The 26,729-nt window shown below is 47.5% G+C and overlaps 1 protein-coding gene across 1 annotated transcript; it reads left to right on the plus strand.

The window, feature by feature from the left end:
- Positions 1-26,430, plus strand: Acad9 (acyl-CoA dehydrogenase family member 9). Its single transcript, XM_057757193.1, has 18 exons — positions 1-196; positions 5,272-5,365; positions 6,773-6,874; positions 8,736-8,842; positions 9,605-9,705; positions 10,441-10,519; positions 11,412-11,586; positions 13,394-13,467; positions 15,345-15,420; positions 16,986-17,056; positions 17,250-17,369; positions 20,874-21,002; positions 22,294-22,373; positions 23,083-23,209; positions 23,402-23,479; positions 24,254-24,382; positions 24,962-25,034; positions 25,728-26,430. The coding sequence occupies exons 1-18, from the start codon at positions 26-28 to the stop codon at positions 25,826-25,828; spliced, it is 1,887 nt and encodes a 628-aa protein (XP_057613176.1). The 5' UTR covers positions 1-25; the 3' UTR covers positions 25,829-26,430.
- Positions 26,431-26,729: the final 299 nt, after the last annotated feature.

Here is a 26,729-nt window from a genome sequence, read left to right on the forward strand (position 1 = left end):
TCTGAAGCTTGGTGTGAAGAGAAGGATGTCTGGCTGCCGGCTCTTCTCTCGTCGAGCAGCGGCTGTGGCCGCGGCGGCTACTGCAGCGCGAGCTTCCCGGGTGCCCAGGGTCTTTACGGTGACGCACCGCCCGCTGCACACCAGTCTGCGGAGCTGCTCCTTCGCCAAGGAGCTCTTCCTGGGCAACATCGAGCAGGTACGACAAGTTCTGACTGCTCTCGTCCTCTGCTTCCGCCTTTCGTTGGTACCCGGCCAGAGTGCTTAAAAGACAAACACCTGAGAGGCAGAGCTCGGGGATTAGCCCAGGCTGACTCTGGACTCACTCCTTACACCAGGCATGCCTTGAATTAGTGATTCTCCTGCCTCAGTCTCCGGAGTATTGGTGTGCAGTCGTGTGCCACCACACCCGCCTTTCTAGCTATTCCTTGTCAAGGAAATGTCTGGACTCCTGGAAGAGGTGATTACGAAGACATCTCCTTTTTCTGTCTGGAAATGTGATTTCTAAACAACTCAATCAGTGCCGCTTCTCTGGCTTCCCTTCAGCTCTGAAACTTTCCCCCAGGTTCCTTTCCCTTTGCAGAGCTCCACAACCCAGCTTGTAGCAACCTTCAGGCTTTCACCTTGAGAGTGAGAAGGTTTGTCAACGAATTTAAGTTCGCTTCTTTTAACTATATTCTCTTTAGAACAGTCTTCTCCCATTGACTGACTGACTGTATTACAGCAGAATCTAAGACACGGACTGGGAGTGGCTGCCCTGCTACAAAGTTCAAAGCTAACGTTGAAGTGAGGTAACCATTTTTCCCACAACTTGTGACAGAAGGTGATGTGTCTTGGATTCTCATGCCTTTCAAAGGCATGGGAAAGAAAGGGTCATTGCCTACCCTCTTTTAATCTTTAAGTCCCCTCCCCCATCACATCGGTTTGCTTCCAGTTTTACATTTATGTAGTTGATGAGAATCCCAACGGGTAGCTGTCCTCCCTGGTGTCACCGACACCCTACTACTATAGTGAACTGTCTACCCCTAACAAAGGCTGGCCTGGCCGTTAGAGCTCAGCTTTCTCACTTATTCAAGGATAATGCTGCTTCTTGAACCTGTGCCCTCAAGCTTTGTCCCAACAGTCAATAGTGATCTCAACATTGCCAAATCTAAGTAATTGCTTGTCATTCCTATTCCCACCATTGGTATCTGATGCAGGGAAGTGCTCAATGCTTGTTCTGAACACACTTTAGGCTTCTGAGAAACCATTTTCTCCTTTATCTCCTTTTGTTAGTTCTTTGGCTTCTCACTCTGTAGACGTTGGCCAGTGTCTCTGGGAGCCCAGATGAAGTCAGGGTTTTTTGTTGTTGTTGTTTGTTTTCTCTTTTTTTATGTGGAGGTAGTGGTTGTGTTGATTGCTTGTTTTGACAAGCTTTTGCTGGAACTCAAGATCTTTCTACCTCTGCCTTCCTTTCTGAGTGCTAGATTGCAGTCATATGCCACACCTAGCAAAGAGGAAGTTTTCTAAAGTTCAAGTCCGTGTTCTTTTCATCTACAGCCAGTCCCTTGATGAACTAATTCAGTGTCCTAGCTTTAAATCCTCCTCTATTATTATGGTTCAAATTTAGTTTTCCACTTAAGAGTTCTTCCCTTAACCCAAACTCTCCTCTTAGATGTGTAATAAGCATCTTTGATAAGCATGTATAAAAATTCTCCCCTGGGTCCCTCCCACACACTCTTGCTCTTTCCAGAAGCCTGTTTACTGTAATAATGGAGGCTCTGATTTGACACATTCTCCAGTGACACCCTGATTCTTCTTATTGTCATAGTCCTCATTGAATCCTATAAGTAAATCTTTCTTTGTCTAACTTCAAGTTTTATTCCGAACCTGACTTCTCTGCTCCTTCCTGGATCTGTCAAACACAGTTCTCAAAGCATGTCTGGGCCTTGATTTAACAGTGTCTGCGATACTTTAGAACCTTGGGGGTGGGAGAAGGGAAAGTGTCCCAGTTACTCGTGCCAATGACTGCCACAGGGTCAAGCGGGAGGCTGAATGGGTGAGGTTTATGTGACATTAGCATTAGTTACAGCCAGGTGGCTTTTGTAATTGACTTCTACAGTAGAAACACTTGAATAACAGGTTCTGTTGCTTTATGGACCTGAAAGATGACTTGAGAGATATGAATTGAAGTTAAGCTCCCTCCCATGGTGTCCCTCTTTCTGTTTTGTCTCTGGCTACTAGTGGATGCTTTCCTCCTGACCCCTATCATCTCCCCCTGAAGTTTTATTTTTATGTTGTTTGTTTTGGTTTTGTTGGGGGGGTTGTTTTGTTTTGAGGAGGTTGTTTTTGTTTGGTCGTTTTGTTGTTGAGACAGGGTCTTGTTGTATAGCCCTGGCTGTCCAGAGATGCACTATGTAGACCAGACTGGTCTTGAACTCATAGGAGTTCGTCTGTTCTACCTTCTGAGTGTTGGGATTAAAGGTGTGCATCACCGTGCCTTGACCCCTGAAGTTTTTTTAACACTTTAATTATGTCTGGAGACCAGCTACCTGCCAGATTTTCTGTTCTTGCCTAGTCTACTGGAATCAGAATCACCTTCCTCTCACACAGCCATTTGACCAAGACTAAGTGACTAGTTGGGTTGTGAAGGTGATGGTTTGAGCTTGCACTCCTAGGAGTTGGCAGCCATGTTCCGAGAGCTGCAGACAGATGAGAGGAGCCATGTTTCCCTTTGAGTCGACCTTGACAGTGGAGTGCTGGTGGGTAGCAGCATATTCCTTTGATAGAATAGATACCAACTAGCCTTTTGTCCTTGGCCAGAGAGGCACAAATAGATTCTGGAGCGTTGCTCATGTGGAGAATCAAGTACTTGAGAGTAATAGGGTAGCAGGCAGGGAAGAGTGAGGGCTCCCCTGTGATGAGGGGAGCCAAAGAGATGGGAGACTCTTGAACCTGGAAATTTGTGACCTGTCCGTGCTCAGCAGCTCTGGGTCCAAATCTACATCCCATATCAAGCAACTGTAGGGACGACTGGACCTCAAATGGTCACAGGCCCTCAAGCCATGTAGGGTGATTTTAAAGGCCAGCAGGGGACCCTGGCTAGTAGAAATCATGTCATTCTTCAGGAGAAAAGTGTGATTCTTTGAAAGAAGATGGCCCCGGAGGTTGTGACACTATTAGGAGGTGTGGCCTTGTTGGAGGAAATGTGTCACTGTGAAGGTGGGCTTGAGGTCTCATATATGCTCAAGATACCACCCAGTGTGACAGTCCACTTCCTTTTGCCTTCTGATCATGGTGTAGCCAGCACCATGACAGCCCACACACTGCCATGCTCCCCGCCATGATGATAGTGGACTGAACCTCAGAACTGTAAGTCGCCAACTCAATTAAATGTTTTCCTTGTAAGAATTGCCTTGGTCATGGTGTCTCTTCAGAGCAATAGAAACCATAACTAAGATAAAGAGAGTGGTCATGAGAAGAGCTGGAGTCTCACACAGACATGGTTACTTCATGGCCCAAGTATGTCCTTTCTGACCCTTACAGCTACTTTCTCTGATGAACAGGATTATGTGTAATGTAGGAGAAATCGCACTATAGAGGACATGGAAGTTGCTCAGATCTTAGCCACATGTAAAGAGTGGCTGAGCTCAGGTTGAGTTCTTGTCCTGTCACCCTGCTACCTCACGTGTTCAACACAGGGAACCAATATCCAGGACATAGGAAAGAGCTGCTCAAGGGGGGCATATATGGTGATTGGAATATGCTCCTACTATGGGGAGCTTTCGAGCTCATACGAAGACTGATGTCTGTTTTATTGAAGAATCTGCCCATGTATTGTTTTGTACAAGATTCTCAAAGGAATCTTGAGGAAATGTGACCTGCACATTGTTGGTGAGAAAATGGAAGTGCTACTGGAAACTGACCTCAAAATTAGTAAACAGCAGGGGATCTAAATGGAAGTCCCAGGCTCCTTGTTTATGGGGACACTCTCCACCCTTGTTATTGATGAGGAAACTTGAAAATGAGGATTCAGCCCACCTGCATGTGGAGGAAAAATCGGTGCAAATAGTTGTTGCGGGGTGCTGTGGGCTGTGTTCCTGTCACTCAGCTCCCGGTCGCCTGGCTAGCTTATGCCCTGAAATAACAACATACAAACTGTATTCTTTTAAACACTGCTTGGCCCATTAGCTCTAGCCCTTACTGGCTAATTCTCATATCCTGATCAACCCATCTCTAATAATCTGTGTAGCACCAGTCTTATCGGGAAAGATTCAGCATGTCTGACCTGGCGGCTTGCTTCATCGCGTCTGCCTCTGAGAGGAGCTGCCCTGAATCTAAGCTCACTTCCTCTTCCTTCCAGCATTCTGTTCTGTTTATTCCACCCACCAAAGTTCTAACCTATGAGAGCCAAGCAGTTTCTTTATTATTTAACCAATGACCTTCCTCCATCAAATAGTCTTAGACATAAACCCCATGCCTGAAGTGTCATATGAGTTCTTCTTTCTGCTTCTCTCCTGGGACCTGGTGTGGAAGACAACACATTTCCCTCCCTTCTGCTAGGCACTGCAGTGAGAGGGGCTGGACATCCAGTGTGACTGCAGTGAGAGGGGCTGGGAGTCCAGTGTGACTGCAGTGAACTGCAGTGAGAGGGGCTGGGAATCCAGTGTGACTGCAGTGAGAGGGCTGGGAATCCAGTGTGACTGCAGTGAGAGGGCTGGGAATCCAGTGTGACTGCAGTGAGAGGGCTGGACATCAGTGTGACTGCAGTGAGAGGGCTGGGAATCCAGTGTGACTGCAGTGAGAGGGCTGGGAATCCAGTGTGACTGCAGTGAGAGGGGCTGGACATCCAGTGTGACTGCAGTGAGAGGGGCTGGGAGTCCAGTGTGACTGCAGTGAGAGGGGCTGGACATCCAGTGTGACTGCAGTGAGAGGGGCTGGGAATCCAGTGTGACTGCAGTGAACTGCAGTGAGAGGGGCTGGGAATCCAGTGTGACTGCAGTGAGAGGGGCTGGGAATCCAGTGTGACTGCAGTGAGAGGGCTGGGAATCCAGTGTGACTGCAGTGAGAGGGGCTGGGAATCCAGTGTGACTGCAGTGAGAGGGCTGGGAATCCAGTGTGACTGCAGTGAACTGCAGTGAGAGGGGCTGGGAATCCAGTGTGACTGCAGTGAACTGCAGTGAGAGGGGCTGGGAATCCAGTGTGGCTGCAGTGAGAGGGCTGGGAATCCAGTGTGACTGCAGTGAGAGGGCTGGACATCCAGTGTGACTGTCATACTTGTTTTTCCCTTTTCAGAAAGGAGTCTTCCCCTTTCCCGAAGTTAGTCAGGATGAGCTTAATGAAATCAACCAGTTTGTGGGACCACTGGAAAGATTCTTTACTGAAGAAGGTTTGTATGATTTTATCATTGCCATTTCCAGTACGTGGCTAATTGGATTGCTTATATTAGAAGCACCTTGGTGTTTTTGTTATTAAGTTAAAAATAGTTCCTACTCACTGGGCGGTGGTGGCACACACCTTTAATCCAGCACTCGGGAGACAGAGGCAGGTGGGTCTCTGTGAGTTCAAGGCCAGCCTGGTCTACAAGAGCTAGTTCCAGGACAGGCTTCAAAGCTACAGAGAAATCTTGTCTCGGAAAAAAAAAAGTTTCCATTTATAATAGAACATTCAGGAATCACCCAGTTTCTGTGGTAAGGAACCGCTTTGAAATGTTTCTACCCTGCTGCAGGCTAACACTTGTGTATGACATGCTAAAAGTGAGAACTAGAAAAGATGAATGTAGCTGAGGCCAAGAAGGTCAGACTTGCTAATCACATACTGTGGTAAAGGCTGTCTAAGATGGCATATTTGTAAGGTTAAGTCTAGGTCTTTGTACTGGGTGTTTGATGAATCATCATGATCTGTGGTCCAGCACTTTCTTGAAGACTTTATGTTCTTCTGGTTCTTCCAGGGTAACGTCCTGGATAACTCATGTAACATCACAGACAGGATACTGATATCAGTACGAGCCAGCTGACCAACATGTACTGGTGCATGTGCATGTGTTATCGTATGTGCTGTTGTGTGTGCAGTCATGAAGGTACAGATACAGTTAGATTGTGAGGATTCTCATGCCTCCTTTTGTGACCACACGTTACCTAGTGAAACATTTCATTACTTATTTCTCTCATCACTGTAACGAAACTGCCTGGAAGAAGCAACCTAGGGAAGGAGGGGTTATTTTGGCTCATGTTCTGAGAATGTAGTTCATGGAGCTGGAAGTCTGCTGACAGAAGCAGATCTTTGTGACTGCTCCATCTCACACCCAGTCAGAACCAGGAGAACAGATGGTTCTGAGCTGGTACTCAGCTTGCCTTCTTGTCTCCCCTTTTAATATAACCCAGAACTGTAACTTATGGAATGGCGCTGCCCACAGGAGAGGGTCTTCCCTCCTCAGTTAAACGTTCTGGAAACTTCCTCAGAGACACCCAGAAGTTTGATTTCTAAGTACCTCCAAACTCTGCTAAGTTGACAGATGAGTTGAGCCATCATAATACCCTCCAGGAATCTGTGTCATGCTACACTGCTGTTTTACATGACCCTGGTCACTCACACCCAGGTCAGGAGAAAGATTCACTCGACACCAGTGACTTAACACGGTTCTTATGAACTTGATGGCATGACGCCAGCCACTTCAGGTTGCAGACGTTTTCTGCCCCTGATATTGGTGTACTATACAGAACTACTCTGTATACTTCTGTTTGTATGAACATAGCTTATTTTTTTCTTGCTTAATTAAGATATTTGTTTTTCTTAGTGGACTCTCGAAAAATTGACCAGGAGGGAAAAATTCCAGTTGACACCTTAGAAAAATTGAAGAGCCTGGGACTTTTTGGGATACAGGTCCCAGAAGAATATGGTAAGTTAGAACAAAGGCCTTTCAGCAAGAGCTTCTCACGGCGGCCTTTCTTTAAACGCAGTCTTCCTTGGGCTTAGGTGCGAGTGGTATGTAAAGCTGTGGTTTTACAGCTTTTGCCTGCCTGCAACCTCCAGGCATAGCACCTGAAAGGTCCTTGAGGTGTGGAAATAGTACGCTGGTGACCCTGCTGAGTTGGACAGCTTTCCCGGCTCTGGGCTGCTCATTTGGAGATGTGCTATTGTGCATATTTCCCAGATCATAACTAATGATGCCATTACTGAGTTTTACACTGCATTCTTGGTCTTCTAGTTCCTTACCTATTGTGTCTCCAGATACTAACGTGTAAACCCCCTTCTACAGCAGAGGGTGGGCCCTCAAGTATACAGAATAGGTCCATAATAGTGCCAAATCTGAGGCTGGTCCAAGCTGAGACACAAGTGAAAGTCCAAGGAAATAAGGGTGGTGCCTAATTGCCTGCCTTGGCATCTTGACCTGGTTAACCTGGTTGAGTGATGGCTTTAAAACTGTTAACTAATGTGCCTTCCTTGAAACCTTAACATTTCTCAAGCACATTACCAAGTATGTGGAAACTTTACTGTCTGCAGACTGCCTAAAGTATGCCCAGTGCCCATTGCAGCCAGCCCTACATCTGTGGCATCAGCACTCTGCTTCTTCACAGAAATAGCTCACTTGGCCTCTACATGAAACCGTTAGAGAGGCAACTCATCCAGTGGGCATCAGGGCTGTGTTCCCAAGGGACAGATGTCACCATCGTGTGCAGCCACACCAAATAGAGTAGAAAGAAGGTGAGAGTACCGCAGCCTCGCTTCGTTAAGGAAGGAAAAGCAAGTGTTTGATCAGAGCAAAGATGGGGAAGGGCGGGTGCTTGTAGCTGGAGGATCAGGAAGTGGGAATGCATGGAGGCCTGACATCATCAAGATATTTCCACAGCTGCGGAGGTAGCCCACCTGGGTGTGGAGGCATGCCGCCCTCTCAAGGGGGCTGTGCACTCTTATCCTCGCTGGATGGCTTGGCTAGTTACTGTCCTGAGAACTGTGGGTCTCGCTTGTGTAAAGTGGATGTGGACACCTCTGGAATATGAAGAGTAAATGTATAGTCTATAAGTTCATTGCTGTTTTTAGACCCTTTGTCTTTTAGTGCTAGAGCGGCAATTCCCAGAGAAGACCAGTTTTATACTTCAGGAAGCATTGGCAATGTCAAGGCACATTTTCGGTTTGGACGCTTTGGGCGTAGGGAGATTTGATATGACATCTTGTGGGTGGAGAACAGAAAGTTACTCAACATAGGGCAATGCAGGGGATGGTTTGCACAGCAGAAAATGAACACACTCTCAAGTGTTGCTCAGTGTAGCACAATGCAGGGATGGTTTGCACCGCAGAAGATGAACACTGTCTCAAGTGTTGCTCAGTGTAGTGCAATGCAGGGGATGGTTTGCACAGGAGGAGATGAACATTGTCTCAAGTGCAATGCAGGGATAGTTTGCACTGCAGAAGATGAACACAATCTCAAGGGTTGCAGTGCTGCAACAGAAGAGCCTTGATCTGGTGCCACCTGGATTGTAAATGTCTTTTGGTAGAAAGGGTTTACGACATACTCAGTGGCTTACTGTTCGTGTAGATGTCTATATTAGCAACTCAGCTTCATATATGTTTTCTTGCCTCAGAAATCTAAAGATGTATACAGAAATACTCTAGATAAGATTATAGAGGATAGTTTCCTTGTGCTACTTTTTGTTTTTTAATTTTCTTTTAAAGTTTCTGCTGTTACTTTAAAATTAGAACAATAAAATAAATCCCTTTCCCCAGTTGGAGAGTCAGCTAGACTGGTCTGTCTTTCTTAGGTGGCCTAGGCCTCTCCAACACCATGTATGCCCGTCTTGGGGAGATCATCAGCATGGACGGCTCCATCACCGTGACCCTGGCAGCACACCAGGCTATTGGCCTCAAGGTCAGTTGTCTGAGGTCCTATGTTTGGCTTTCTGGAGGAAGTAGGAGACAGGGGACTGCTCCTGTGACATAAATGGGTTTGATCACTCAGGGTCTAATGGAGAAGCCCAGCTGCACTTGCATATGAGACAGGCTCGTGCTGTCTTTAGAAATGCACCCCTTCCTGTCCTGTCTGCACACATACCCTACCTGCTCCCCAAACTTAAAACATGGTGGAAGGGACAGCTTCAAGGGCACACAGTCTTCAAGGGTTTCCTATTATCCGGGGCAGTTCTGCTGTATACAGGTGAAAGACAGTTGAATGGACTCGGCGTTGAGCTTTGCAGCCTAAGGCTAGGTGTCCAGACTGCAGTGATTTAGCAACAGGGTTAAAGTTGGGGAACACAGCTTTGAAACTGTACATTCCCATATTGGGTAAAGTTCTAGCACCCCCTGTATTCACACTCCATCATCCAGACCTTCCTGTCCATAAAGGAGAAGTCCTCAGCTTGTAAATCATATCTGACCCATGGTCTCCCAGGATTGCCCTGAGGTAGTCAGGGATGAGAATCCTAGGTGTTGGCTCCAGAGCTGCCACTGTGGCTGGACCTTGTGCATAAGTAGTCGGCCTTTCCTCAGCAGGTTGGCCTTCTAAGCAGCGTCTGAGGCTGCTGCCTCTGAACTCATACTGTTTTCTCTTGAGTGAAGTAAATATTGTCAACAGAGGGGCTGCCCTTAAAGACACCTCACTCTCAACATCAGTTGGTCTGTGTGTTTCTTTTAGGGGATCATCTTGGTTGGCACTGAGGAACAGAAGGCCAAGTATTTGCCCAAACTGGCATCTGGGGAACACATCGCAGCCTTTTGCCTAACAGAGCCAGCCAGGTCTGTCTCCTCAAAATGTCACCTGTGTACTTGGCACCATCAAAGGTCCCTGGGACATGGAACTTGTGTGGAGTAGCTGGTTTGTATTTCCTTCTCTCTGCAGCCTTCAGAGAGTCACAACTCTTGATAGGATAGCAATCTTGTCTCTGGCCCATTGAGACTTACAGATGGATTCCTACAGCATCTACTAAGTCAGTGTTTGTGGCTCACAAGCCTCATTCAAACTTGAGTGATTCTTTCAGAGCACATGGGGTGGATGGCAAGTCCACATTTCCAGATTAGGAGCTGAAGCTCAGAGAAGTTGTAACCAGTCCAGGGTCACACAGCAAGGACGAAGCAGGCCTGGGCAAGACTCAGATTCTGTTGCAAGTCCAGCGGGGCCCTGTTTAATCGTGTTTCCCTTCACCTGAAATCCTGAACAGGCTTCCTCCTGCTGTGGCCGAACCCACACAGAGACTCTGCAAAGCCCTTGTGGAGCCCATTTCCGTATGGGGCTTCAGCCCAGCCTGTCTCCACTACTACTATTTTACTTGTTGTCCACACAGTTCTCATTGGTATAAGTTTTATTGGAATGTTCCCTTCTGCTTCCAGACTCTGACCATGTTCCTTGTTCAAGCATCAGAGCTCAAGTGGAACAGACATGGGTTTTTTTGTCTGACTCGGTGTTTTAAAGGCCTGTCTTATTTCCAAGTCCTCGGAAATATTTTAATCTTACTCGCAGCTCTGTCTTTGCAGTGGGAGTGATGCTGCCTCCATCCAGACCAGAGCTACGTTAAGTGAAGATAAGAAGTACTTTGTCCTCAATGGCTCCAAGGTATAGCCATGACCTCAGTACCCTGTCTGCTCTAGCAGGCCACTGACTCTGCGTGTTCATCTTCTGTATATCACACTGGCCGTGTGCTGCTCCTTTATTCGAACAGCCGAGGCACCACTGAGTGGCTGGTCAAGACCCTCAGTGGCAGAGGCAGGACTGGAGCAAGGCCGTCTGACTCCATAGTCTCCTTGATTCTGTGCTCACAGCTGCTTTCGTGTGTTGATTTTCAGTTCTGGTTCCACACCATTTCAAAGATGTAAAGTGTAGTGCGGTGCACTCACGGCCCTGGCACCCGCTGGAGGAGTGCACACTCACGGCTGGCAGTCCTTCCTCTGCTGACAGCAGCACCTCTGGGTGGCACCCGCAAGATTTCATCAAGGACTGCTTAAAGATAGAACACTGAAATGCCATTAGCAGTTGGGGAAAGGATAGTGATGGCCTCTTACTTAGCGTTCTGATTTCCTGCTCCTCTCTTACTAAAAGTAAATAATTCCCGTCTGTTACAGTCCATGAGCGCTCCCTCCTCATCCCCACTTTCGCTCCTTTGGCTGATAAGTAGATACAGTACATAAAACTTGTACCCTTGTGTTTGTGCAGCAGTGGTGAAAAGGTTCCTTCTTTCTTTAAGTTTGTCAGTGGTCAGGTCTTAGTGGAGCTCAGAGGCCATCTTAGTGACGTTAGCTATGCTCCAGCCCTACCCTGCCCTGGTTCCTGAGAGCATCCCTGCTCTGGAGAGACTTTAGCCGCATCTGCTCCTGTGCTCATTCACACAGGCTTGGCTTGGGGCTTTCTCCCTGTCTTCCCTGATGCAGAACATCTGTGTGTTGGCCTGAAATTCAGTGGTTGGGTGGAGCTGGGGGGTGTCTCTAAAGATCTTCTGTTTTTTCCTCAGGTTTGGATCACCAATGGAGGACTGGCCAGTATTTTTACTGTATTTGCAAAAACTCAGGTGGTTGATTCTGATGGTTCGATAAAAGACAAAATCACTGCATTCATAGTAGAAAGAGACTTTGGTGGAATCACTAATGGGAAACCTGAAGAGAAATTAGGCATTCGAGGCTCCAACAGTAAGTGTGGCAGATAGGCATGTGCACGAGTGTGACAGACCTGAGAGACACGCTCACTGTCCACTCTGGGTGTGACAGACCTGAGAGACACGTTCACTGTCCACTCTAATAACGATAACGGAAAATGACATCTAATTGCTTGTGGTTTCGGTTAAGCATGTCCGCATAATCAAATTAAGAATGCAGTCACAGCCTATGCTCCTTGGTGCGTTCAGCATTGTTGGTTCTAGGTGAGTGAAGTCGGTTGGAATCTCGGCCTTGATGGCGCAGTAGTGGGTGTCACACAACCACGGTGTCTGGAGTAAACCTCCTCTGGCAGGCCAACCCATCTCTTCCTGGAATCCCTTCCTCTCTCTTCCTTCCATGCAGACCTGCCTTTCCTTCCCTGGTCAGCCGTTGCTTCAGTGGAGGCTGGTGTCCTGTTTGTTGCTCCATTCACCCAGTACGGCCATGGCATTCCTAAACTATTCTCGTGGTGCAGTTTTAGAGTGGCCATCCCACAAGGGGCTGTGTTCCTGGCACATCAAGGCCCACATTTGTGTACCCTATGTCTTTGGAGCTGAGCATTTCAACGGTGTCACTTACCTGTTGACAGCTGGGAAGCTGGTGCCACAGCAACATGCAGGACCCCAAGGAGGGTCAAGGAACATAAGATGAGGTCAGAAATCTTTACTGAACCCATGAGATTGTTCTTGGAAAGAATGGCCATATCCTCTAGCCCATGTAGCCAGCCCTTCAATATGACCAGCAGACAGGGAGGTCATGTCTTGTGGCATTTCATCTCCACACTTTGCCAGAGCAACAGCTGAGTGAAAAATCATCAGGTCAGCTTATGGCACTTGGCCTGATTGTCCCTTGAACCCTGACCTTCCGTATTCTTAGTCTCTCTCTGGTTCAACCAGCCAGGAGTTAGGTTGTTTGTGTAGCGGAACATGCAGGCAGCGCTGCAGGGAATATTGTGCAAGGGCACTGTTCCAACCCTGCCTCACCCTGTGAACCTCACTCTGTCACTCACATGGACCAGTGGAGCCTGTGTTTCTTTCAGGATTGCTGGTGGTCCCTGGCTACAGTAGCCCTGTCTGTCAGACGCTTCAGGATTTAGCTTGCAACAGTAGGATTTTATTTCTTTGGGGGATGCTTTAGTCTGAAGGGTGCTGATGAATTGGTTTAGGTTACTGTGTGTCTGCACACATATGACTAGCTGCATTCCATCTGCTAGCACCACACCAAGCTGGGAAGATGCTACCCTATGTACAGGAGTATGACTGTGTTAAATATAGGGAACAAGATTCCTGTTGAATCTGGGTTGGAAGAAATACTGGTGTGCTCTATTTGCCTTTCTGTCTTTGACTATTTTGGTCCTCTCAGCCTTTGTTAGATGTTGCCTTAAAAAAGTCTGGCATAGCCTTTCAAAGAATGATAGCTGCCCTTACAGCCCCGTCTCTTTCTGTGCTGTGCTGGTTATTTCCACTGGACCATGTGAGTGACAGAGTGAGGTTCACAGGGTGAGGCAGGGTTGGAACAGTGCCCTTGCACAATATTCCCTGCAGCGCTGCCTGCATGTTCTGCTACACAAACAGCCTAACTCCTGGCTTGTTTATTTCATCATAGCACTGATCATGCGACCACGTTCTTGCATTTATAGAGTGTCTTTCTGGCCAAAGAATGAGCTCCGTGAAGGCAGGAATGTGGCCTTTCTTCCCTGCTCTTCAGGATGCGAAGAGAGTGACTGAGTCACGGGCCTGTGGGTCAGGAGCTCACTGCTTTGCATGTGTTAGTCACCATCTTTCAATTCCATGTGTTTTAGCTTGTGAAGTCCATTTTGAAAATACCAGAGTGCCTGTGGAAAATGTCCTTGGAGAAGTTGGAGGTGGCTTTAAGGTGAGTTGAAGGCCAGTCTCATGTGAGTACTGTGCCTTTTCATGTGTGAGTCTCGTGTTCTGCTCTGTTTTCCCTAGTGCGTGAGCCTGTGCTTTATCTGTGATTGTGTATGTGTGGCTGTCAGCACTGTAGAGACCAGAGGAGTGGCTTGCTCTTAGAGGAGGGGTCTCACTAGGATGAGGAATCTTTATCTTTTTCCTGCGTGAGGAATGGATTTCCATTCCCTAGTAAGTGTGAAAAACAGAAGTCTAGGTTCCAAGAAACTAGCACCCTGAGTCTTAACTCCCTCTCTAAGCTTTTCCTCTTATAGTCAGGTTTATATTTTAAAGATTTATTTTCCTGAGATTAGAGTCTCACCATGTAGTTCCAACTGGCCTGGAACTCACTATGTAGACTACACTGGCCGGAAATCCACCTGCCTCTGCCTCCTTAGTCCTGAGACGAAAGGCGTGTACCACCTATTCAGTTGGATTTGTTTATTTCTATTTTATGTTTGTATGTGAGTGTCTACATTTGTGTATGTGAATTGCATGTGTGCCTGGTACCTGCAGGGACCAGAAGGTTTCTGATCCCCTAGAACTGGAGCCACAGGCTGTTATAAGCCACCCTGTGGGTGCAGAGAACTGAACCTGAGTACTCTTCAAGAGCAGCAAGTGGTCTTAGCTCCTGAGCCATCTCTCCAGCCCCAGATTTATATTTCATTGAGAAGTGTTTTATGTGACATTTAATTTGCCATTTTAAATACACATGCCTATCATTTTTAATATATTGTCTGGTGTACTCCTCATGCCACGCTTCCAGGTCTACCCCCATCTTTTGGCAACTGCTGTTTCCTTCTGTTCTTTGGGTTGTGGATGATGAGCATTTCGTATGGCGGGAATCGTACACAGTGTGAGGTGTTTTGTGGCTGCTTTCGCAGCATATTCTCAAGCCATCGTCCACGTCTCAGCATGAGTCCGCATTTCCTCCTTTGTGTGGGTGAATAACCATCTACGGCTGAGTAAACCACATCTTACTCATTGCTTCATTAGGCTGAATTGTTGTCGCTTTGGGGGTAGCACTGTTGTGTTGTGAGCTTTCATCTTCAAATTTGTGTTTGGAAAACATGTTCGCAATCCCTTTGTGTGTAACGGTAGTATCAGAATTGCTGGATGTATGGAGACTATAGTAGGTCTTTGGAGACCTCTTCCCACGGTGCCTTCAGTGTCCAAGGGTCCCCATCTTCCCCAGCTCTTGTGTTGTTGCCCATTTTTAGAACGAAGCCTGTGGCTTCACTCAGTTTCTTCCCTTGAGAGCTCTCTGGTTGGTGAGGAGACCCCGTGACTCCGGATGAGGTGGCACAGCATGTGAACCAGAGCTGCGCACCTGTTCACTGTACTGGATCAGACAGAATGAAGGGCAGGGAAGGAGGCATCAGCCAGTGTCGTAGGCTCCTAGCTGCAGTCACCAGGGTCATCTCTGTTTCCTGAGAAAGTCACAGCTCTGCTCTGAACACAGACACCTGCTTCATCTGTAAAATGTGTGTGCTGACCTCAAAGCACAGCTGGAAAGTTCTTGCTGCTTGCGGCATACTTACATCAGTCTGGGTTTCTGTGCCTGCCCATGGACGAGGAGTTCTGACAGGTGCATTGAGAGTGTGAGCAATGATGTTTTCTGTGGTCAGAGCAAGGCCAGTGATGTTGATGGGAAGGTACAACAGTGACTAAGCCACCAGAACTGCTTGTGTCTGCCCTGGAAACAGGCAGAGGGATTTACTTGGTCTGGATGCTGGCATAGAATCCTGTAGACACTTGCCTTTGCTTTCTGAACACAAGTTGGTATGGCTGGCTCCCTCGGCCTCCTTCAGAGCCTCTGAACCCTGTCTGCCCTCCCTGCAGGTGGCTATGAACATCCTCAACAGCGGGCGATTCAGCATGGGCAGTGCTGTGTCTGGGATGCTCAAGAAGCTGATTGGTAGGTGAATAGTTACTTAACTCATGCTGTGACAAAGTACTTTACAGAAACAACCTTAGGAAGGGGGTGGGTAATTTTGGCTCACAGTTGGAATGCCTGGTCCATCTTGCAAGGAAGGTGTGGCTAGGACATCTCTAGCTGTGGCTGCTGGAATGGGAAGCAGTTGACCACATGGGAAGTTGGGAAGCAGGAAGAATAGATGCGTGCTCCCATGGCTTCCTCCTTTCTTCCTCAGTCCGGAAGCTCAGCTTACAGGCTGATACTGCCCATATTCAGGGTGGTTCTTCCCACCCCAGTTAAGCATCTCTGGAAATCCCTCACAAACAATGCCCAGAGCTGTCTCCTAGTATCGTGATTTGTGCTTCTAAAGCCAATCAGGTTAACACCGAAGATTGATCTCCATAGTAGGTAAGTCAGGAGCGGGAGCCCTTTGCAGCACCAACTGCATACCAACAACGTCTCTGTCATTTCTCCTGGGTAGGCAAGGCTGAGGTAGGCCATTTGGACAGCTTAAGTTTGGCATATGGCCTTTGATTTAGACCAAATGTACTCCTTCCCCAGAGGCTAGTATATTTCAATATTCTCTGCTTTATTTACACACTAGTCAGACATTCTGTCAGAAGCATAAAGTGTTGCTACTCTATCCATGACAAACATGGCTGTTTAATGAATGCCAGTCCTTGAGCCAGGCACTAAGAAAACATTAGTTCTGATCTCACCAGAGCCCCATGGCTCATTGGGCATAGATGTGGGCTGGGAAGTCCTGGAAGCAAGCACAACCCTGTGTGTTTTGTGACTGTTAGAGTTTACAACAATGTTGGCACACATTTGGACTCTTCCCTCTATTTGGTTAGTAGAGAACCGAGGCCCAGGGAGGGCGGTGGTTTCCACAGGCCCATGCATCATGACCCAAAGGCAAACCTACCTGTTATGCTCTGCTGAACCTGCTCGTTCAGCATGCTGTGGCTCTCATCAGTGAGAGTCCTCACAGGCTGGAAACATGTGAGTGCAGGGACAATTGGAGACCAGCTGCTACTGGCTCACACCAGAGGGCATATTTGGAAACAAGTTGTAGGCAGGCAGAACTAGAAGTACTGGTGCCGGGGTAGTAGGCTGAGTGTCCCTCTGAGGCTCTGAGAACCTGGCACTATAAACAGCTGTGCACATTGGGGCCCCAGCCAGAGCTCTGACGTGAAGGTACCCGTCACATTGGTGGTTGAGTGTCTGTGGGCCCTCTTCGCATCTTTCTTGGATGCCCTGTGCACCTGCTTACACCCGATGCCTGTAGCCTTCCTCTTTGTATCTCCGGTGTTTCTGTGAGGAGGTGGTGTGTTAAGGGAGACGAGTGTCTCCCCCACACCCTCACAACTGACTCAGCCTTCTCTGCTCTTACCCTCCCTGCCTGTTGCCGATAGGCCCATGAGGACCAAGAATACCCCTCCAACTAGCTACCAGAAAGTGGGAACCAGAAATGCTGGTCTTAGGAAATACTTTCCAGAATTCAAAAACTTTTTTGTGTTTGTTTTGTATATTTTGTCTGTTTTGACAACTCTTTTCTTCTTCAGAACTGACTGCTGAGTATGCCTGCACAAGGAAGCAGTTCAATCGGAATCTCAGTGAATTTGGTTTGATTCAGGTAAAGAGGTTTTCAGTTGCTGGTTCGCTGAGCTATGCCTATGGGCAGGGACATAGGATGAAATCTATACAAGGCGTTATTGCCACTGGGACATCAAGGCTTCTGATGTAATTTGCTTCTTGAGAAGAGTTAGGAGATATAAGCCTATGCACGTGCAAATTGCTTCTTGATTTTGTTTTTCTGAACATTTCAGGAAAAGTTTGCACTAATGGCTCAGAAGGCATATGTAATGGAGAGCATGGCCTACCTCACCGCGGGGATGCTAGACCAGCCAGGGTTTCCCGACTGCTCGATCGAGGCAGCCATGGTGAAGGTAATCCCAGCTCAACTAGAGCTAGCACTTGGGGGAGGGGCAGCCTTTCTGATCCGTGGCATAGTCGGCCATCTTCCTCCTCCTATTAAGTGAGAGAGCGACTTGACTTAGTATTTGCACATGTGCAGCTTCCCGGGTTAGCAGGGCTCTAGGGAAGTTGGGAGGAGTGAAGCCGAGTGTGAGTCTGCAGGCAGCTCAGTGTTTCCCACTGTGGATTGTGCCCATTTAGTGTGAGTCTGCAGGCAGCTCAGTGGTTCCCACTGTGGACTGTGCCCATTTTTACTGATTGATCCTGGTCGTAGCAATAGGAGAAGGCACAGATGTCAAAACTATATCCATGTAAATTAGCTGGGCTCCCCTGGGGAGGAATGACATTTTCTCAGATTTAATAGCCTTTCTTCTTGGTCAGAACTTTATTAATAATATGTTTAATGAGGTAAAAAGAAGGCACTGGTTACAAGAATTGTATTTCTTTGGTGTGTAAAAGGGCCAAGTCCTGAGTTCCTTGAATGTTGTTTTTCTGTCTTAAGGGGATCTAGAAACATTGCAAGTAGAAAATGCTTTGGTGTTCAGGACGGGCCCACTTTCTAACCCCTGTTCCTGGGCTTCCTCAAACCATCCCTTTTCAAGGTGGCTCCTTCCTTTGCTGCAATAAGGATTCTCCTAGCTTCACCTCTGGGCCATAACTTTGTCAGTTAACATGGTGGGGTAACATTGGTACTGCTTCAGTTGGATACCTAAGGGTTAAACAGGCAAATCTGGGATCACAAGTAGACAGAACCTGGTCCACAGCATACAGCAGTCACCGTCTTTACCTCTGTGGCACTGGGTGCTTCCTGCTCTTCTGTTCAGCCACCTTACTACTGGACCCATTGTCTTTGGGCCTTTACTGTCAGCTGGAACTGTCTCCCTCGGCTCCACAGAGTTTTCTCATATGCTTACTTTAAGAGTAAGAGCCTGTAAGTTCATTTTCACAACCCTCTAGCTTTGTTCTGTTTTTTTAAAGTATTTTTTAATTTATTTTTTGAGAATTCCATATAACCTATTTTGATCATATACTTTCCTTCAAATCCCGCTAGATCTTTCCCCACTTCCCTACCCACTCAACTTCATGTTCTTTCCTCCCCACGGAGCCTAGTTTGTGTTGTCCACCTACTGAGCATGGGTTTGGGTGGAGAATGGGCGCTGTGTCAGTGTCGTTCCATTGCTTCTTGACTGGGGGGACTCTGCACCCACTTCCCTTCTCCTTGTTGGGATCTTGTCTGGCTTGAACATGTGTAGTCTTGTGCTTGCTGTCATAGTCTCTGAGTTTATATGTGTATCAGTCCTATTGTGTCTGGAAACTTTCCTTAAAGTCATCTACTACCCCTGGTTCTTCTAATCTTTCCACCTCCCCTTCTGCATCCATCCATCCCTGAGCCTTAAGAGTACAGCAATGGTAAAAGCATTTAGGGCTGAGTGCTGCAGGGCCTCGCTGTCTTCACATTGTCCAACAACCCCATTCTAATTAACAATCAGTGAGCTGGATAATCCGCAGTAAAAGGTAATTGTGACTTTATTTACTAAGTTGCTTACCATGGAGCTGAAAGGACAAAGAGATCAGCCATCTTGGGTTTCCTAAACTGGGCAGTTTCCAAGGATATGGGTACTTAAAGTGTTAAAGTCAGGAAGACCTGGGAAAAGCACAAGTTGGCCATTACCTGCAAAACAGCAAAAGTAAGCATTGACGCCTGGGCTCAAATCCTGAGTTTGCTAGTTCCTAACCATGTCACCTAGAACACTTCACTTAGTATCTCTAGTTCCTAACCATGTCACCTAGAACACTTCACTTAGTATCTCTAGTTCCTAACCATGTCACCTAGAACACTTCACTTAGTATCTCTAGTTCCTAACCATGTCACCTAGAACACTTCACTTAGTATCTCTAGTTCCTAACCATGTCACCTAGAACAATTCACTTAGTATCTCTCGGCCTCCATTCTTATCTATACAGTGGAGGTGATAAAATCACCAACATAAAATTACTGAGAAAGCTAATGATGCTAAAACTTACAGTGCCTAGAATAACATGTCACTTCTTATTAGTTTTATAATATCAAGGTATAGTCAAGATAAACAGTAAAATTCTTATAGAATAATCACAAATATATATATATGTATGTATGTAGATACCAATTTTCTGCTGCTTCTGTTTGGGGTTCTTGTTTTGAGGTTGGGGAATTTTCTTCTGTTTTGTTGACAATATTTTCTGTGTCTTAGACCTGGGTTTCTTCTTCTTCTATTCCTATTATTTGTAAATTTGGTCTTTTCATGGTGTCCCAGATTTCCTGGATACTTTGTGCCTGATTTTTTACATTTAACATTTTCTTTGTCCATTTCTTCTACGTTGCCTTCAACGCCTGATATTTTCTCCTCCTTACCACGTACTCTGTTAGTGAGGTTGAGCTGAGGTTTTGTCTGACTTCCTAGATTGTCCATTTCCAGTTTTATTTCAGTTTTGGTTTTCTTTAGTGGTTCTGTTTCTGCTTTCATGTCTTGAGTGGTTGTCACTATTTCACTCTACTCTCTGTGTTTTCACATACTCCGTTAAGGGCTTTATTCGTGTCCTCTTTAACGTTCTTGTCTTAGGCTTCACCTGTGTAGAATTTCACAGTCTACTGTAGCGAGGGTATGGGTTCTGGAGGGATCACATTGTCTTGACTATGAGTGTTTCCATTTTGTTCTGGTGTCTAGGCATTTGTAGTAATGATAGTTGAGGTAATTCTAGGTGTTGGCATCTGGTTTTGTCTTTGGGTAGGTGTTCTATTTCTTAGTTGCTCGTCCTCTGGATCTTAGGAAAGGATCTCTAGACTGCAGGTTGCTGTGGTACTGACTCTGAGGTAGAAAGTATTTCTACGGATCGGCAGCTGACTTAAAGGGATGGGAATGGACCGGAAGGTCGGGTGAGAAAGGGTCTTTTCCATCTATGATGCAGATGACGACCCCACCTTAAATTGGCCTCTGGACTTGAATTCCTAAGAGAAATGCCGGAAGATGTGACAGCCCAGAGAAATGGGCACTGGGGAGTCTGCTGTGGTCCAACTGGTGCCCAAGAGCTGACCTCTTCCACATGCTAACCTAGAGCTGAGTTTCTCTGTCCATAGGATGTTCAGTAGACAGTGGCCAGGAGAGCAAAATGGAAGCCCATGAGGGAGACAGCAGTGGCCGCCCTGCCTAAGAAGGGGAAATCTGGGTGAATTGCAGAGCACAGGAGTTGGTACAAGAGACAAGTTATGTTGGGGATGGAGCACACAGACTGGTCACTGGTCCAAGAAGGCGGAAGAACTTGCCTGTGCTTACGTGGGAAGTTCCCCTCTGAACCACTCATCTCCAAGCTCAGGTTTTCCACACTGTATTCTGGGCTTCAGCTCCCCAGAGCTTAGGTTTTGCTCTTAGAACACCCAAGGGGATGACTTGGTTGTGGAGCAGTCCCACCAGGCTCTAACCTTGTCTGGGTCTGTGCAGGTGTTCAGCTCCGAGGCTGCCTGGCAGTGTGTGAGTGAGGCTCTACAGATCCTTGGGGGCTCGGGCTACATGAAGGACTACCCCTATGAGCGTATGCTGCGTGATGCCCGCATCCTCCTCATTTTTGAGGTGAGTATCCCTGCTGACCGTGCTTCCCTGTACACCCCTTAGTAATACCCCTGTGCTCCTCTCATCCTTTCTAGCCCTGAGAGATTGCTAAGTCCCCAGACCTAAAATGACATAGCAGGCTGTCCTCTGGCTGAACCCTCAACCACACACCAGTGCTTCCACCCTCTCTGGCTTTGTAGAGGAAGTCAGGCTGAGAGAGCCCAGCAGCCCCTTCAGATCGCGCTCCTGAAGGCCTTTTCCACTGGGCCTGTAGCTTCCCAGTGACTGCTGTAGTTTTGCCAGGGCAGGACTCCAGTCCCAGCTCCCACTCTGCTTCCGTCCCGTACTCTCTAGGCTGTGCTTTCACTCAGTGAGCTGAAGCTAAGCTGACTCCTGTCGGCTCCAGTAGGAGTCTCCCTGGTCGTGGGCCCAGTCAACATCTCTGCCTTATCAGCCAAAGTCTAGTAGCAGAAGGGTTGGCTCCTCCAAGAGCCAGGCATGTCTAAGTCGTTTTGTCTGGAGGTTGCCTCTCTATTGGCCCTTCCTGCAGGGAGAGGCCTGGATTGTTCAGAGTTCCTGGCAACGTGGTGTGGTCCAGCAGGGTTTGCTCTCGGGGCCATAATTTATAGAAGGGTGAAGAAGTTTTAATGTGAGGCAGACTTTGTTCAGAGCTGGGGGCAAGAAACACGAGAGCCTCCATGCCCAGCTTTTCCTCCAGGGAAACTTCTCTCTCCTTGGTGCCAGTCCAACTACAGGATGGTGCTGGGCTGTGAAGCCTACAGCTTCCTGTTCTATAGTAGAATTGTATTAGAAGCCTAGTAGCTGGTAGGTGCTGTTCTTACATGGAGAAGTAGAGTGAGTGTGTGTGTGTGTGTGTGTGTGTGTGTGTGTGTGTGTGTTCCCCTGAGGAGCTTCAAGCTACTACTGCTCAGCTGTCTGTAGCTTCCCCAAGGATTCTGATCTAAGATAACCCACAGAGCCATGGGTTATCTGTTCCACACTTTTATAGTCATTACATCCCTTCATTGCCCAGGGAAACCTGGCTTCAGTTTTAATAAGGTTTCTGGGACCTAGAAAAAGGTATGGACTATGCAGGACAGTTGTGAGGTAAGCGTCCCAGTGGGAGGCCATACCCTCTGGTCAGCCATACAACCCTTCCCGTGTGTTGCCTAACACCAAGCCACAGCCTGCTTCTGTGCCTTATTCCCAAGCTGCTTCAGCCTCTACCATCTGAACAGTGAGTAGTGGCTGGATCTGTCCAGTCACAGACTGCACTGCTGGACTGCTTTGACCTTCACACTTCTGGCTGCAGGGAACCAATGAGATTCTTCGGTTGTTCATTGCCCTGACAGGCCTGCAGCATGCTGGACGCATCCTGACCTCTAGGATCAAGTATGTGCTATTTTCCCATCTGTTACTGGTCCCTACTTGTCAGCAGAGGCCAGAGAAAAGACTGCTCAATCTTGGAACAGTGGGTGGGTAGTGCAGCCTGCACACAGGCTCACTTCAGAGCTGGCACAAGCAAGTACAGTATTATTTGCACAGTGGTGACAGGGTCCAGAAGGCAACACCTCTAACTTCCCCCTCACCAAAAGCAGCAGGAAGGGCAACCTGCCCAAATTGTTCTCATTGCCTTTGGAGTCACATTGTCCTCCAGGCACATTAAATTCTATCATCCCTCCCTTGCAAATGTTCCTCCCCCACAGTGGAGGGTACCTGGTGTTTGGAAATGTTTATTATGTTGACTGGACTGCTGAGACATCCAGAAGCTAAGGAGTGAGAGGTGCCCCACTAACAGGTTGCAAGTTTGAGACTAGTTTCTCTTTTCTGCCCCTCTTTATCTCCTCTGGCCTCCTTCCAGGGCAGAGCAGTCAGACCCCTGCTGGAACCCACATACAGGCTGCTAGTAGGACTTTGTAGACTACTTTACTGTTTGAAAGCTGGCCATACAAAAGCTTCCCCCTGCCAGGAGGAGAAAGCCACCCTGCGTGGAGCCCACATGCTCAGCTGTAGAAAAGCCCAGAGTTCCATGGTGCCAAACTGTTGGTCAGTGAAAACAAGCTGTAGAGTCTTAAATCACGAGAATGTGAACTTCCTGCAGAGAGCTTAAAAGAGGCAATGTGACCACAGTCATGGAGACAATTGGTCGAAAGCTTCGGGACTCGCTGAGCCGAACCGTGGACCTGGGACTGTCAAGCAAACCTGGCGTTGTACATCCCAGTCTTGGAGTAAGTATGTCCAGCACCTGTACTTCACATTTGGGTCCCCCTCCTGCCAGGTATTCCCAATCCAGAAGGCTGTTGGTACACTCAGGTGCCCCACTCCATCTCTGCCCTTCACTGGACCTCCAGACTGAATACTAGGTGGGTCAAGTGGAACAGCATGAATAGAGATGCTAAGTCTGTCTTCTTCACTGACAGGACAGTGCCAACAAGCTTGAGGAAAATGTGTATTACTTTGGTCGGACTGTTGAAACCCTGTTACTCCGTTTCGGAAAGGTAAGTGGGTCCTGCCTGGGCATGGGATACTGTAGACAGAGGCTGCTTGTTCTTTCTTGGGCCCCATTCCTGAAATAATCACATAGAAACTATATTAATTACAATACTGCTTATATTAATTGTATTAAGCATATTGCTAGCTAGCTATTAAATCTTAAATTAACCCATTTCTATTCTGTGTATTACCACAGGTTGTGGCCTAACGGTAAAGTTTTGGCATCTGTCTCCTTTGGCAGCTACTTAGCACCTCTCTGACTCCACCTTCTTTCTCCCAGCATTCAGTTTAGTTTTCCCTGAGCCTTACTGTATTCTGCCCTGCCACAGGCCCAAAGCAGCTTCTTTATTAGCCAATGGTAATAAAACATATTTACAGCATACAGAGGGGAATCCCACATCAGGATACTGCCTCCCCTACTTATACTCCTGTGCGGTCAGTAGCCATGGGTCCACTTTGGGCTCATTGCCCACCTTTGAGTCCAGGTCTAGAACATGGAACTGCTGGCCAGCACTGCCCATGGAGGGGCCCTGTTGAGTGAATTATTCACAGTGTTCTAAGTACCTTCCAACCAAAGAGTGGCTCTCTGGAATACCTGGAGGGCCCACCTACCTGAGGCTGAACTCAAGGAGCTAATGTCTGTGGGGAGTCTTGCTGAAGGTGACGTTGAGTGCACTAAGCTCCAGACAGGTTTCTGAGACCTGTTTAAGCCTTGACGTGTGCCCAAGTATAGAGAAGGGAAAACGTCATTGGTCACCACTCTGAACCTCTGTCCCCAGACCATTGTAGAGGAGCAGCTGGTGCTGAAGCGGGTGGCCAACATCCTCATCAACCTGTATGCTATGACGGCCGTGTTGTCACGGGCCAGCCGCTCCATCCGAACTGGGCTCCCGAATCACGACCATGAGGTAAGTTGCACAGCCCTACAAGGCTGCCAGGGTTGTGGCTACAGGGGCAGGCTTATATACTGTGCTTTAATGAAGCCTAGCGGGAGGAGTTGGGTAGTGTGGCTTGTTGAGGAGTCCTGCACCAGAGAGGCTGAGCCTCCAGCCCCAAGGAGGAGTTGCAGAGATGGTGGAGGAGTTTGCTGTGTTGTGGCCAAGTCAGGGCTGCTCCTGATCCTGGCCTTTAGTCTCGGGCAGGGGGCAGGTGAGTGACAAGCCCACCCTCATTCCCTGTACTACACTTTCCTCACCCTGCAGGGGGAAGCAAGTTGGTCACTAGCAACTCCTGTTTGCCAGGCTCTTGACACACATTATTCCAAATAGCCCATGGGTGCACACTTCCCAGAGACAGAAACCGTCTCAGAGATCCCAAGGAGCTTGCTCCTGGTCAGGCTGTGTTTGGTCATGGTGCTATGTAACTTCTGAGCCAGGCGTTTTTGCACAAGATGTCACACCCGGTGTGGCAATAGGCTGGATTTTTTTGAGTTTACAGGTCAACTTCGGGGGTCTCAGTTGCTGTCCCTTCTGACTTTGGTTCTCTAGGTTCTGTTGGCCAACATGTTCTGTGTGGAAGCTTATTACCAGAATCTCTTCAGCCTGTCTCAGCTGGACAAGTGTGAGTGAGATGACCTGTGGGAAGCAGGCGCCCAGTCCAGCCGCATCCATAGCTTTTGGTGCTTTATTTCCTCCCGAAGCTTGCTGCCAGGAAAGTGGTTTGGGCTCACAGTAGAGGGCTTGCTAGATCAAGTACATCCCTACATACTAAGGCCTTCTATGTAGGATATGCTGGTGTCTGTTTAGGAGAGATCCTGAAAGAAGGAGACGGCCATTATCCTCGTCTCTTTAGCCATAGACTCTAGCCAAAATGATTTACAGAATTGCAATGTCTTCTCCAGAAGTCTTGGCCCTGGAAGACAGGTTACTTCTCATTTGAAATGCTTTTTCTCTTTAGTAACTGCTTGTCCTTGTTTTGAAATATGACCAGGTTTACCTTGGCATGGCAGTCTGAAGAGCCTAGCCCTGTTGCCAGTTAGAGTGGAGAGGGCCATTACAACCCTTACTGAAGAGATATAGCCTGCAGCTGTAGAGCCCAGCCCAGCCTACATGGCTTACAGGACTGTGATATACTGTGGAGCATAGTGAAATGACCTTTCCAGGAACCAGTAACAAGTAGGGTCTTCTCACATTAGACCTGGGTCTTTGGGTACAGTTAGTCCAGTGGAGAACTATCTTAGAAGCACACTCCTTGAACCTCTTTGTATTACCATGTTGCAAAAAGGATTACCTATACTCCTTTCTCCTCTTACAGATTCTCCAGAAAACCTGGATGAGCAGATTAAGAAAGTGTCTCAGCAGATCCTTGAGAAGCGAGCCTACATATGTGCCCACCCTCTGGACAGGACATCCTGAGGCTGGGACAGTGCCCCTGTACCTACTACCTAGCCCAGGTTAACATAATTCAGCATCTTCAGAAGACTGAATCCTTGATCCTTGTGGACTGTGTCATTTGTATACAGTAAAGCAATAGTATGAACAACTATTGCTCTGCAAAAGAGCGGTAGGTAGGTGTTGGCCTATAGTCCCTGCGTCTAAGAGATACCGTCTTTTGAAGGGAAGGAAGGAAGGAAGGAAGGAAGGAAGGAAGGAAGGAAGGAAGGAAGGAAGGAAGGAAGGAAGGAAGGAAGGAAGGACGGACGGACGGACGGACGGACGGGCCAAATTGTTGAAGAAAGATGGAACCAGATTAGTGGTCCTGTGTGTGGCTACAAATGATCAACGATCTCTGTGGAAATGGCTCACTCTGTGGTACAAAGTTCACAGGGAACTACGGTGTAGGTAGCCATTCCTACTAAACCATACACTGAAGAAGCAAGCTGAGTCCATATTACCTACTAAAACCGCTTATAATCTGTGTAAGGAACTTTCTAATAGAAAAGAGTGTAAAGTGTCACTATTCATGTCCCATCTCCCAATCATGAGGGTGTCTTAACAATAAAAATGTCTTCTTGGGTATTGTAGAGATCTGTCGCTTCCTTTGTTAGGATTATTCCAAGAGGTTGGTTAGTTTTATTTTAATAGAATGTTATTTATTTGATAGTTTCGCTCATGTAAATAATGTATCTTGGTCATATCTACTCCCAGCTCCCCTTTTTATTCCTCTGGCATCCCCAACATGCTCACCTCCCTACTTCTTTTTTCCCCAACCCACTGAGTCTAATTAGTGCTGCGTGAGAATGTTGACTTGTTGGCTTGCTCTTGTGCATAGCTTCTTTCCAACCCTCTCTTTAGCAACGTTCTCTGAGCCTTGGAA

The sequence above is a fragment of the Chionomys nivalis genome, chromosome 24, assembly GCF_950005125.1.
Source record: "Chionomys nivalis chromosome 24, mChiNiv1.1, whole genome shotgun sequence".
NCBI classification, from domain to species: Eukaryota; Metazoa; Chordata; class Mammalia; order Rodentia; family Cricetidae; genus Chionomys; species Chionomys nivalis.